This window comes from Pholcus phalangioides, unplaced genomic scaffold (genome assembly GCF_987345545.1).
Source record: "Pholcus phalangioides strain wild (caught in Gottingen) unplaced genomic scaffold, Ppha-v1.0 ptg000024l_1, whole genome shotgun sequence".
Classification (NCBI taxonomy): domain Eukaryota; kingdom Metazoa; phylum Arthropoda; class Arachnida; order Araneae; family Pholcidae; genus Pholcus; species Pholcus phalangioides.
The window spans coordinates 28,825,599-28,840,630 of record NW_028301616.1 but is presented as its reverse complement, the minus strand read 5'-3'; the positions used below and the strand labels follow the sequence as shown (position 1 = coordinate 28,840,630).

Here is a 15,032-nt window from a genome sequence, read left to right as displayed (position 1 = left end):
AACACTCTTCTGACTTTAAGACACTTCCGCTGGCCACCTAAATCCCCAGACATGAGCATTATTGAACATATCTTTGATGCCTTGCAACGTGCTGTTCAGAAGAGATCTCCACCCCCTATTACTCCTACGGATTTGTGGACAGCCCTGCAGGATTCATAGTGTCAATTACCTCCAGCACTACTTCAGACATTAGTCGAGTCCATGCCACGTCGTGTTGCGGCACTTCTGCGGGCTCGCGGGGGCCCTACTCGATATTAGGTAGGTGTACCAGTTTTTTTGGCTCTTCAGTGTATAAGCTATGGTATATATATATATATATATATATATCTTACGGTAAAAGCTCGAAGATGAGATGGTAAAACCTAGGATTTACCGGTAAGACCTAGGTTTTACCAAGGCGAGTTGGTAAAAGCCCGAAATACGCTTGTAAACGTTTTAAGTTTGGACGTTTACCAATCCAAGTCCGTTTTAGATGAATCAATTAACCATCATTAGCCCCTCTTGCCACTTGATTTACTTACTTATTACTTTACTTTAACAGTAAAAGCCCCTTTTTAATGAATCAATGACGCTTATTAATCAATTGAAAAAAATTATAATTATTTAATATATAACTTCATTAAAACGGGCTTTTATTGTTCGCAGTAAATTAATTTACTTCGAAAAGTATGAAATCAATTAATTCTTAACATAGCGAGCGTCGGAAACTGGCAGGTTCATTAATTTATTAGATAATTATTAATTAACTGTTATTATTGAATAATTACAATTATCAACAAATTAATAAGCGTCAGGAACGAAGAAATTCATTGGTGATTAACTGATTCATTGAAAACAGGCTTTGATTTGACTTCGTAAAAGTCCGAAATGAAAACGTTTACCAACTCGCCTTGGTAAATCCTAGGTTTTACCGGTCTTCGGGATTTTACCGTGACATATACATATGCTTCGTCATTCGAAAAAAAAATCTGAAATTCTACGGCAAATATAAATACATAATAACCGGTAAAAAAGTACGCCGGTGTACAAGTTTGAAATGAATAATATCTGCTATCATACCATGTTGAACACCGGTTAAAAAACAACAGCCAATTTTATTCAAGAATTATAAAACATAGCTTTGTTTTTATTTCATAGGTGGCACTAGGTGTCCGATATTTTTCTTTAGTGTTTCTTTCTTATAGAGAGATCATATTATTATTACGTTGGAACCACTACTGCCATCTATAACAGAAAATTATGTTTCGCAAAATATCCTATGGCTCATTTGTTCAAATTATATTTATATTCCACACAATGTAAAGTAGAATTTTTTTTTTTAAATTTAATGATGTACTGTACAGTATAACAGACTATACAACAATAAAATGATAATTGGAGTTCTGCGGCAAACATAAAAAATATATCAACTAGTACAGTATTATGGCGAATAAAACGTACACCGGCATTCAGCATAAAAGTAAAAAATATGTACGCCCTCGTGCTATATATATATATATTGTTCATTTTGATGCTGCATACCGGTTTTGAACTAACAACCGATTTTACTTTCCAGAAAATTATACAACAGATAGTTTTGCTTTTATTCGATAGATGGCGGCACGTGTCCCAGTTCATCTTGGTTTCTCGCATGTATAGTGAAGAATAGTAGAATATAAATATGATGAAGCACACACACATGCAAACAAAATATTTCAAATTTAATATTAAATGTAACTTACGCAAATATATTATATAGCAATTAAATGTATATTAGCAAGGAAAATAATGAAAATTTAGCGGTGAAGATAATTTGAAACTAATTCGAGACATCATTCCCGAGGCTGAAACTAATAAATGAAATAATTAATTAAAATTCAGAAATAATGAGAGAAATAATTCCGAAGTTGATGAAAGGAATAATTCCAGAATTGATGAACATTAAGAATCAACGAAATTAATATGAGTTGATGAAAATTCTGAATTTATGAAAGAAATAATTACAAAATTTATGAATGTGATAGTTCTGAAGTAACGGTAGAAAAATCCCAGAATTGATGAAAATTAGGAATTAACGGTAAAAAAAATGCCAGAATGGATTAAAATTCCGATTTAAGGGTAGAAAACATTCCAGACTTGATGAAAATATAGAATTAACGGTGAAAAAAAATTCTAGAATTGATATAAATATGGAATTAACGGTAGAGAAAATTCCACAACTGATGAAAATGCGGATTCAACGGTAGAGAAAATTCCACAACTGATGAAAATGCGGATTCAACGGTAGAGAAAATTCCAGAATTTCTAACATTAAAAAAGATAATAGAATTTATCTAAATATGGAATTTTAATGATATTTATATAGAAAATGAATGGTAAAAAAATTCAAAAATTAATGCAAGAAATAATTTATGAATTGGTGACAGTCTCCAATAATTTACCGTGAGTGCGGGCTGCGGGACCTCCTACAAAATATGGGGCCCGGTGCGACCGCATCTATCGCACACACCCCTAACGGTGGCCCTGGTTCTGATAACACACGTATTTGTCAGGATTTCCCAATGAAAATATATCGGTATTTCTTGACTCATGTCTTTGTCATCAGCGAGCGCAGTAAAAATCACTCGAGATAGCTCAGATTCAAGATGTCCGACGTCGTGTGAGGATAAATCCCGTGATTAGACTTGTTTAAATGATGCAGCACCTTTTCTTTTCAGGAAGGTGAAAGGTTGTTAACCCCCACTCCAGGTCTAAATCAGTTTCATGTCGAGACTGACTCACGATGAGTTAACCTTTAGAAAATCTCTTTATTTTTTGCGTAACATTGGTGCAGTTCCTCCGGTGAATAACAAAAGAGAAGCAACGCGTTGTTTTACCACCAGAAGAAAAAAATACAAAAAAGAAAAGGAAGAAAACATTCTTCTCTGGTCCTTTGTGAACAAAACATGCCTCTTCTTTATTCTAGTTCTTGGTAAGGATATAAATAGTTGAGAGAAAAAAGTTACGTGTTTTTTCTACATTCATGAGTATTCTTACATTTATAAGAAAAGCATTCGCTTCGGAGTGTTAAGAATAGTCGCGCACTTTATGTGTCATGCAATATTATCATTGTAAATTGGGAAGGGAACAGTGTAGGTATAATTGATTATCGCATTCACCTAACTTCAAACGCGGATCAAGAGGGGGAGCGATCGGGGTGATCGCCCCCTCCACAAGAGCCCGAATAATATGGGGGGGGGGTGAATTTGTCTATCCCGTGAAATACCGAATGATCCGTCGCGCACCTCGCGTTGAGTGGTCTCTTTCTCTCCTTCACCTCGCTTTTCGAGTATGTGCGGTGTAGTGTAATACAATTATTTGCGTCACTGGTCTTTATTATATACTCTCGATTGGTCGCCCCCACTATATGCGCGGATCAAGTCACTTCTCCGACACATTACCCTCGATCATGGCATCACATCCTGGAGTAGGGCTCCTATACTTGGACCTTCGACGAGCCCCTGCTAAGACTTTCCACGGGTCTCTCTCTCTAAAACAAAAAAATGATGAGAATAGTCCCGGGCTCCAGGGCTTGTGCTCTGCCAGCACCCATCTTTGCATCGCAAGAACCTGGGTTAGAACCTCACCGGCTTAACAGTTGCGTTGATAGTTGGTGCAACGAGCCTTTTTTTAACACGTTAACTGCTGGGTTTTTTTTGGCCCACCAGTAAAGAGAAAAATGTTCACTCGTGGGTTTCACACCTATTGCTTTTTTTGTGAGTCATTATGACGCCATTTCTTCAACGTATCTCACCACACAGTTTTCTCTTTTCCCAATAAACTCAAACTTGGTTAATAACCTCCAGTTGTGTTCACATTGCACACTGTTCCTACATGCACATTTTATGTATTTGTTTATCCTTAAAAATCTACGTAGTATTATAATGTTCTAATTGAAAACAAAACAAACAAGGGATTTCTCTTGATTTCATTAACATATGAATTATACTGCAATTTTTACATCACAGAATCAGTCGAATGAGTAAATGTATTTACAAGAAATTGTCAAACTGAAAACTATTAGCGTGGTATCATTACTAATATTACTAAACCCTGCGTGCACTTCGTCCATATTCCTCTGCGGAATTTCCGACGAATTGGTACATGTGTGAATGTGCGTGTCCGTGTTGAACGTAACTTGAAGTTTGTTTCTTTGTAATGCTTGTTATAGTGCTGCCATCTATTTTTCCGACTATGAGTAAAGTGTAATTATTGGAGCTTTGTAGCGTTGTAGGCCTGTTGCTCTCTGTGACGAGACTTTAAAACGGGGAGATCGGTTCGCATTCAAGCCTTGAAGTTGCGAATGTGAGCCGATCTCCCCGTTTTAAAGTCTCGCCACATAGAGCGACAGGCCTACAACGCTACAAATCTCCAATAATTATACTTCGCTAATATCATTACTGCCATTTAAAAATCAATCGAGTGAGTAAATGTATTTACAAAAAAAAATTGTTTACCTGAAAATTATATGCAGCGTATTATCATTACCTGATAAACATTGTTACACTTTGCAACTTTGTTGCGAAATGAATTATAAAACTTATATACAATAATGTTTGTCGATAATACAATCACTAGAGCTTCCTTTGTTTATACTCACAATTTCCAGAGAGAACTTTGTTACCAGTGCATTTCTCTTTGTGTTTTTAACTTTAATAACTTTTCTGTCATTAATCCCTTGTGACAGAAAAAGCTGCAAATAATCTGTAACTTCCGAAAATTATTTTATCTGTTATATTCAATGTTTGTTTGCATTTTCGAGATAATTGTACGTATTTCCAAGAAGATATGAATGTTTCTTCTGAAGGAAACATTGTAGTGCAATATTTTTATTGCACGATTTTTATTTATAACATGCAAAGTTTTCAACCAAATTCCACGAAACTTACAGAAAATTTGACAACATAAAAATTACACAATATACCGAAATTTAGAATGAAATTATTAGATATTTCGTGAGATATATGACTATTTAAAAGAAATAATTTTTAGGTACGCATGCGCGACAGATATCGATTTAACTTTTTTATAATTTGGTTAATAAGTATATAGGGCAACTTTAGTGAAAATTGCAGTTGAATATCATGAGAAACAGAAAGGTATACTGTATACGTGATATCGTGAGCTGTAATTTAAATTGCTGGGTGAGAGTACATGTATGAGATAAGGGAATTTTGCGCAAAATGACATTTCGATTATTTCAAAGAATTTGAAGCAGCAGCGAATGAGCATCTTCATGCGAATGTTTCTGATGCTGTATAAGAAAAATGCTTGAGCATAACACACGTGTATGATGTAAAAATGAAGAAACTGAAGGAAATACTTCGATTGAGAGCGAGAGAAGTTGCATCAAGAGAGCAGCAGAAGCATACAGAGTGTTTAGAAATTTACGGTGTTCAGAAATTTACGGACTTATTTAAAAAATGAATAACAATTGGAAAGGAAGATGATGAAAGTGCACCGTTTGCTGCATTAGGCTTCGGGTGACAGTCCTTTTTCAGTTAGACAGATTTTCAAAATTAGTTACAAATTTTCGCAGCAGATGGCACTGTAATGTGATAAAAATGTTTTGTTTCCGAAATAGACAGTGTTAGTTCAGAATTCTCATAGAAATCTATGGTGTTAACATAAACGAATGACCTACCTATACATGATTTGAAAGGCAATATCGTTTGTAAATTGCAAAACGAAGTTTATTTTGCAAATATTTTACATGAAATTTCCATCTGTAGGATATGGTCGATAAGAATACCTAATCGTGGAGACCTGTTCGAGATTCGGGTAGTTACAAGTGGAAATATTTTGGCTATTATTAGTATGGGATATCAGCTTATGGTCAAAATTTCAATAAATTATTAGTTATAGAAGAGAAGTGCATAAACTTAGTTTTTGTTACATTTATTTGCAAGCCGTTACTGATAAACCAATTACGAATAATTATCAATAAATCAGTGTTTATACCAAACTCGCTGGGGAATGATTGTTATCAGTAGAATAGAGTAGTACTGTGTCAAGTGCTAATGTGATTTCACCCGTTAATTCCATGTTATATAGGTCATTTATGAGTATGTCAAATAACAATGGTCCCAGAACCGAGACCCAAGGTACCCCTTTGATTGTTTCCAATGAGTTACTAAGATTGTTTCAACTTTGACTATTTGAGATCAGAGCCGCACTTAGAGGGGTGTGCGACAGGTGTAGTCGCACCGGGCCTCGCGATTTGGGGGGCAGGGGACTTCGCTCTAATGGCAACAATTACTTTTTCATAAATTGTGAATTTCCAACAATTCTGGAACAGTTTTTTAAAAATGAATTTCAGAATTATTTAAATCCTTTCTTTCGTTCATTCTGAAATTATATCCTTCATTTGTTCTGGAATTCTGAATTTCCATCAAAATTGGAATTCTGAATTTCCATCAATATTGGAATTCTGAATTTCCATCAATATTGGAATTCTGAATTTTCATCATTTTCTGGAACTCTGAATTATTTAAATTATTTCTTTCATTTATGCCGAATTTTCGATTCTCCTCTAGCTCAAAATATATAAAATCGGCGCTAAGAAGCACCGAAATAATTGACTGCTCCGGCCCGCCTTAAACGCGGGCCGTTTAAGATTCCTTATTTATTTTGGCAACTGTGATTTCATTGCAATTATCTCTAATTCGTAAGTATGTAACTTATTGAGTAAAATACGGTGATCGACACACTCTCAAACTTGCTATGGTTTTCTTCAAAAAAATTGTAATTAGTAGTTTTTTTAAGATTTTTTTCCCTCTGTTACTAAAATCTCTGGGTTTTATTGGAAAGGCGCGATTTTCATCTTACGAGAAGACAAAGTTTTAGCTTATATTGTTTGTCGATAGATGGCGCTTGACAATAGCGCACATAGAATCGAATCAAGAAATATTCAATGGAAAACTTTCAATGAAAAAAGTGCAAGTAATTTCAGAATAATCGAAAAAAAATAATTTCAGAATATATGAATGAAATACATAATTTCGAAATCAATGGAAATTCAGAATTCGAAAATTACAAATTTATGACATATTTTGAGAATTCGAAAAAATTTAGAACCATTGGAAGAGAAATAACATAAGAATGAAAGAGAAGTTTCAGGTCTAATGGAAGAAATAATGATAGAATATCAATAGAGAAACTTAAGAGCCAATAAAATAAATGCAAAATGAGTTTTATTTCGTCCTTTATTTATTCAGTCACGAATACTCAGAATTCACGAAAATAAAGGAAACTCAAAATTCATATGGTCATACATAATTCACAAATCATCAAAAACAATCAGAAAAATAGTTTTAGAACTAATGGGGAAAAATGATTAAGAATAATTTATATAAAAAAAATTCAGAAAAATTAATAAAAAGGATTCAGAAAATTAAGATAAATAATTCAGAGTAATTAAGAAAAAAAATTCAGAATAATTAAGAAAAAAATTCAGAATAATTAAGAAAAAAATTCAGAATAATTAAGAAAAAAATTCAGAATAATTAAGAAAAATAATTCAGAATAATTAAGAAAAAAATTCATAATAATTAAGAAAAATTATTTAGAATTTATAAGAGAAATAATTTACGAAAATTCTTAAATAATGAAAATTCAGAATGCACGAAAGTTTTAAATGATGGAAATTCAGAATTCACAAAAGGTTAGAAACAATGAAAATTCAGAATTCATGAAAATTTGAAATAATGAAAATTAATTTCAGAACTAACTAGAAAAATAATTTCAGAACTAATGAGAAAAATAATGTCAGAACTAATGAGAAAAATAATGTCAGAACTAATGAGAAAAATAATGTCAGAACTAATGAGAAAAATAATGTCAGAACTAATGAGAATGAAACTTCAGGATATGGAAATTAAGGAGAAATAATCTTAGAGTTATTCTAAGAAATAATTAAAAATAAGATTCAGAATAAAATAAGAGAAATAATCTCAAAATTGTTGAGAGATATAATTTCAGAAAAAGAAGATAAAAATTCACAGAGATAATAATAATGAGGAAAATAACGTCAGAACTAATGAGAAAAATAATGTCAGAACTAATGAGAAAAATAATGTCAGAACTAATGAGAAAAATAATGTCGGAACTAATGAGAAAAATAATGTCAGAACTAATGAGGCAACTATTTTCAGAATTGATGAGGCAACTATTTTCAGAATTGATGAGACAACTAATGTCAGAATTAATATGGAAATTAATTTCAGAGTTAATGAGAAAACTAATTTCAGAGTTAATGAGAAAACTAATTTCAGAATTGGTGAAAAATTGAAAAAAATAAATAGAAAAAAAATGAAACTTCAGGATATGGAAATTAAGGGGAAATAATCTTAGAGTTATTCTAAGAAATAATTAAAAATAAGATTCAGAATAAAATAAGAGAAATAATCTCAAAATTGTTGAGAGATATAATTTCAGAAAAAGAAGATAAAAATTCACAGAGATAATAATAATGAGGAAAATAACGTCAGAACTAATGAGAAAAATAATGTCAGAACTAATGAGAAAAATAATGTCAGAACTAATGAGAAAAATAATGTCGGAACTAATGAGAAAAATAATGTCAGAACTAATGAGGCAACTATTTTCAGAATTGATGAGGCAACTATTTTCAGAATTGATGAGACAACTAATGTCAGAATTAATATGGAAATTAATTTCAGAGTTAATGAGAAAACTAATTTCAGAGTTAATGAGAAAACTAATTTCAGAATTGGTGAAAAATTGAAAAAAATAAATAGAAAAAAAATGAAACTTCAGGATATGGAAATTAAGGGGAAATAATCTTAGAGTTATTCAAAGAAATAATTAAAAATAAGATTCAGAATAAAATAAGAGAAATAATCTCAAAATTGTTGAGAAATATAATTTCAGAAAAAAAAGATAAAAATTCACAGAGATAATACAATGAAAATCGAACTCAGTGCGAGAAATAATTTCACAATAACTGGAAATTCAAAATTGATAAAAGAAATAATCTCAAAAATGACGAAATACGTAATATTGATTCATTAATCTGAGGCCCATTGTCCCATCCATTAAGACGCCACTGATCATATTAATAATATCAATAGCACGAAAGCAAATTCTGTAACATTAAATCCCCAACAAAAATGGAAAAACAAACGAAATCTAAATCAAATTATTTCTTAATGGTCAAAAGAAACCATGAAACGATCCATTTCTCTTTTAATCTCGAAACCATCCATGAATACATTTTTGCCAAGTTTGAAACATAATGGAATTTCACGGATCAATCTCTTATATTTTACTTTATTCATCGCGAACAAACATCACACGCATAATAAGATAATAAATAATCCTTACGGCGAATAATAGGATAATAACTGCATTTAATCTCCACGACGTCATTAGTCAAAGGTTCTTGTCTAAATAAATAAATTTTTCATCCGAGGGAAACCCCCCGAAATTAGATCACGTTGCCATAACTAATTAGATTAAATACACAAGAGAATATTTCACAATCATTTGTTTCTTTTATAATATGGAATCCCGCTTACACGACTTTCAAGAAACCACATCGAAGCGTCGTATAAATGGGGGGAAACGCATAACTGAAACCGGGAGCGGATCTATGAGAATGTGACGGGAGAGACGAATTGCGTAACTTTGCTTGATCGTCCCGTATTTTACGGGACAGGCATATTTTCCCATTTTATTTGGCTCCTGGGAGGGGGTTATGGGAACGATCGCCCCTTCTGAATCATGCATGCAAGCATTGCAAATAAGCAAGTAAAATATTCAGTGAAAGTTACAAACCATTTGCAGCTTTTTATGACACAGATTTGTGATCAAAAACATTTTTTTTTTGTCGGTCTCCTAAAAACATTCAGTACCGAATGTACATGGAATTTTTGAGTTCAATTACAGTAGAATCCGGACTATTCGGCCTAATGAGGCGGAACGGCGGGCCGGATAATAGAGAAGCACGATAGGCCGGAGTTTTATAAATGATCATTTCATATACCCCCTCCCCATACTATCGAAAACACCATTTTAATAGCAAAAACTGCTCCTATTCGTATTTTGTGACCTCTTGGTGCAGGTCAGTGGTTTATACATTAATGTAATGTACTTTATGCATAAATGTAATGTACTTTATGCATAAATGTAATGTACTTTATGCATAAATGTAATGTACTTTATGCATAAATGTAATGTACTTTATGCATAAATGTAATGTACTTTATGCATAAATGTAATGTACTTTATGCATAAATGTATACATAATGCAAATGTTTGTTACGTATTGCACTGCACGTTTTAAAAATTTATTACAGAAAAGAGGGAAGTCCAAGAATATAAATATTGTTACGAAAATTATGTAAATGGTTCTTATTTATCATTAATTATGCCATTTTTCGCCTGTAAATAATCATTATCTTATGTAAAAATGAAAATTAATTCATTCCTCTGTAAATATCGCCAAACTGGCAACAAACTTTGGCTACAGCTCCTATGATTTGGCGATGTCATAGCGCCAAGAGACTAGGCCGGATAGTCGAGATTCTACTGTATTTTGTTTATACATGTTCGAAATTACAGAACAGTGTCACACTATAGCTCATTTGATGGAAAACTGTCAGGTGGTTATAATAACAATGTAGCCACTCGGTGTATGGATGAAATATTTTAACATTAGAATGGATAGGAATTAATTGCGACCGAAGCCAAACACCGTATATATGAGAGACGTATAAAGGGGGATCCATTGAATTATTATTTTAATATTAGATTCAAAATATATATATACAAAGAAAAAAAAATATCGCAATTAGGTCAAAGAGAGAGAAAGCATTTCTAGAGGGATTTGATTGTAATAATGCCATCATGTGGGTGTGACACATAACTGCAAGGTGCATGAGTGTGTGCACGACGTAAGCCGCCATATCGTTTGTGGCGGCAAAAGAAAAAAACGTGGCTGAACGGATAATGGCCGTTTTTCTTTCTCTGTTCTATTTTTCTGCCAAGAGAATATCATCATCATCGTATAGATAGATGTAAAATAAAATTAAAAAAATAGTAATAATGACAAAATAAAAGAAAACTGTCGCTCTTGTGTTGAAGGTCGTGGGGCTGTGTTTGGTGCATTCGCCGCCAGAGTCAAAAAAAAGAAAAGAATCATCACCGTCGGTCGTAATCGCGCACACACACAACAAACTGCCACTTGCCGAGTGAGTCTCGACTAAAAAGCACACACATGCGATTCGCCATTGTCAACACTGACATCGTGGTGTTCGCATCAAAGCTCCTGATTCCCGAACTGAATCAAATTTTTAAAATTTTTCGATAAATTCCTACTAAAAAGAAGACAGTATTATTACAAAATGGATGTATCACCTTTCGTTCCCGAAACAGCAAGGATGAAGAACAGTACGGGTTATAATATTTCAGGTAAGAAAATATAATTACAATAACTTTTGATACGGAATGGAATTTAATTTTTATGTGTTTAAGAGTTTTAATATTAATTATAGTTTTTTGTGTGTAGGTGTGGAAAGATGAATAGTCTTATTTGCTTTCAAATTATGTACTACGTGTATTACCGTAACTTGGTATATGATTGCTGTTTGAAACTGTGATTGATTATTTTCTGTCATTGTTTGATACTCTGAAAATAATTTTGTTTCGATTTGTGATTGATATTGAGTCACCCATAGCTTGATACTTACAGTAATTACATTTCAAGTTATGTGATTGGTAGCTTATTGCCCCATTGCTCGATACTTCGAATAATTACTACTAAAAGAATTATTCACAATAATCTCTTTAATAATTATATTCAAGGAATTATTTAAAGTTTCGTATATTGTTCCCTGGAAACAGCTAGGATAAGCCAACATAGAATAGTTCTATTTATGTTCTCTAATTTGTAGCACGAACTTTAATTCTATTTGAAGTTATTATTTAATATAATAATAATTGATAACTTATTGAAAATTGAAATAATTCTATCTAAAGTTATGCGATTGTCGATAACCTATTGGAATCATGGGCGAAGATACGGGGAGGGGGGCCATCATCATCGTACCCCCCCCCCCCAGCAATAATGACTATGCCCCCCCCAGACTTCCAAATCTATCTCCGCCTATATATATGATTGGAATCACTTGATATTTCAAATTTATATGATTGTGATAACTTATTGCCGTCACTTGATACTTTAAATAATATTTTGTTTAAAGTTATGTGATTAAAATAACTTATTGAAAAATTGGATACTGCGAATAATTTTATCTAAAGTTATATGATTGTGGATAGCTTACTCCCAATTTGAATAATTCTATCTAGAGTTATGCGATTGTGGATAACCTATTGCTGCCCTCTACACTTTGAACAATTTTATTTAATATGAAATGATTATAAAATCATTTCCATCAATAGATACTTTAAATAATATTTGTTAACATTTATGTGATTGAGAGAGAGAGAGAGAGAGAAGATAATTAATATATTGAAATCCCTCGATACTACGCATAGTTTTATCCAAAGTTATGTGATTGTGATAACTTATTGCCATTGCTCAATGCTTTAATTAATTCTATTCTAAATTATTATTGATAACCTATTGCCTGTTTAAATAATTTTCTTCATAGTTATGCGATTGATATCGATAACTTATTGGCAAGTGCTTGATACTTTGAGTAATTCTATTTAAAAACGTTTTTTCGCGTATTATGATTGATAACTTATTGCGGTCGCTTGATACTTCAAATAATATTCGTTTAAATTTATGTGATTGAAACTTTAAACCATAGTTCCCCAAACTTCTTGTTCCATCGCCCTTCTACTTCAGAAATTTTTTCTCCCCCCTCATCGCACCCAACTCAAGTGAACCCATAGGATCCTATGTCGTACCCGCAGCTTCTATCGTCCACCAGGGGTCGATATTGCCCGCGCTTTGGGGGAAACACTGTTTAAAGTTATGTGCTTGAGATAACTTATTAAAATCACTCGATACTTCGAATAATTTTACCCACAGTTATGTGGTTGAGATAGCTTAGTACCCCGTACTCGATACTTTAATTCCATCTTTTGTTATGTGATTGATAACTTATTGTCCTCCTTTGATACTTTAAATAATTTCGGTTCAACTAGTTCTTTTTAAAATATATGCGATTGATAACTGACAGCCAATTTGAATAATTCTATCTAAAATTATATGATTGCGTGTGTGATAACTTACTGCCATTTCTCGATACTTTAAATGATTCACTTAATGTATGATTCACTTAATTGACCTTAAAATGGGCCGTGAGTCACTTGAGAGATGTATAACACCGTACCACGGATCAATTAAGCGTTCTAAAACTGTGTCGCAGGTCAGTTAGGTGATCTGTAAATGTGTTGCGGTGTCACTTAAGTGATCTGTTTATGCGCCACGGGCCACTTAAATGCTCTTGAACTGCGCCGCAGGGTAATCATGCGTGTATTTGCTTTTGGGTTTCTGCCAGATATAGTTATCAATCGGTTATCGCTATCATAGACCCCGAGTCCCGATGTGATTACATTAAGTGGCGTGCGCTGTATAACTTCTGTTTCGCGCAGACATGCAGTGATATATTTTCATCCATGGCTTGAAGAAGAAACGCCGGATTACTGGATTTGCGTTGGCCGGATTTGCGAACAGCGGGATTATCGAGTCTACTGTAATAAGATTGATACTTTATTTCAATTGTTTGATACTTTATACAAATACAAAGGCCACCACATTTAGCGAAGATTGATCTAAAATTTTAGAGTCGTATAGAAAACACGCGCGCGCGCATACACACAGAATATCAATTTTTAATTGGTGCCGCAATTTAATGTGTGGGGCTGCTTTATCTCCCTGTAGAATTTTTTTCTTTCGACCTCCGGGAGTTAAAACCCTGACTTGAAGGATTGCGTGAGTTTTGAGTTAGAAATATGGTGAATGGAAACTCTGAGGAGACTTTCATCAAAGGGTAGCACTTGATATTGAATTTTGAAGGGATTTTTATAAGATTGCTTCTAGGAAGAAAGTGCATCCGGGAAAAAGTGTAATTTATTGCATAAAATTTAACAATAAAATTCTGGAAAAAAATTGTATGTGAAGAAGAATATACCCTGCATCACACACACACACACACATCTTGGCTAAAAAATTTTTGAACGAAGTGAATTATTTCTTCACAGAAAAAAAGAATTAAAATTTGAAAAAATAAATATTTGCTGATATTTATGTTTTTAATGCTTTTTTTTTTCTGAGAAAAATGTCAAAAGTATCAAAAATGAAAAAACATTTTGAAAATTCCAAAAAATTAATAATTGGGTTAAATATAGATTTCTCTTCAAAGTTACATTGTTAATCTTTGTTTTATGAGATACAATAATCTTTTTGAAACCGAAGGCGTGATAATAACGTCACCAGTAATTATTCCAACAATTATATAAAGAATTTTAATACCGGTACCAATAATTTTAGCATAAAAATATCAAAAATATATATATTTTTTAAAATCATTATTTTACACAAAAGATGATACAATATTTTGCCTTGAAATTAAATGAAAATATGTGTAGGAAAGTACGAATTCTTCAACATGGGTTAATAAGAAAGCACTCAAGTAAGCTCTTCTAGTAACAATTGTTTTTTTTTTCCTGACGGAGATCACAAAAGAACGTCTATATATGAAATTCCACTCTCCGTACTCCAGCTATGCTGTTTGCACGTTTAATGTACGTGTATTGATATTACATTTTCTTTCCTCTCTCTCTGTTTGGAGTGGCACTTCAATAGATTACATTGAATGATTCATGACTCGGAAGCTATCAAAGATAAGACTGCTGTGGTGAAGGGGAATCCCAATCGCATGGAAAAATGAAAAAAAATAAACGTTTCCTTACTTATAATGAATAGACGAAACAATATAAGCATATGCATTTTTTCAGCACAATGAACGTATGCGCTTTCATCTTCGTGTTTCTATGGAATGACGGGAAAAAAAGAGAAA

At 32.7% G+C, this 15,032-nt stretch overlaps 1 protein-coding gene across 4 annotated transcripts in view; it reads left to right on the top strand.

The window, feature by feature from the left end:
- Nucleotides 1–15,032, top strand: part of LOC149069161 (band 7 protein AGAP004871-like) — an 88,279-nt gene that overhangs the window by 23,425 nt on the left and 49,822 nt on the right. The window contains exon 1 of one of the 4 annotated variants that reach the window (XM_089251024.1): nucleotides 11,220–11,451. The exons of the other annotated variants lie outside the window; for them this stretch is intronic. Coding sequence (XP_089107150.1) covers nucleotides 11,385–11,451 — 67 coding nt within the window. The 5' untranslated portion in view covers nucleotides 11,220–11,384. Of the gene's footprint in view, nucleotides 1–11,219; nucleotides 11,452–15,032 lie in introns of those variants that run through there. 4 annotated transcript variants of the gene reach the window in all.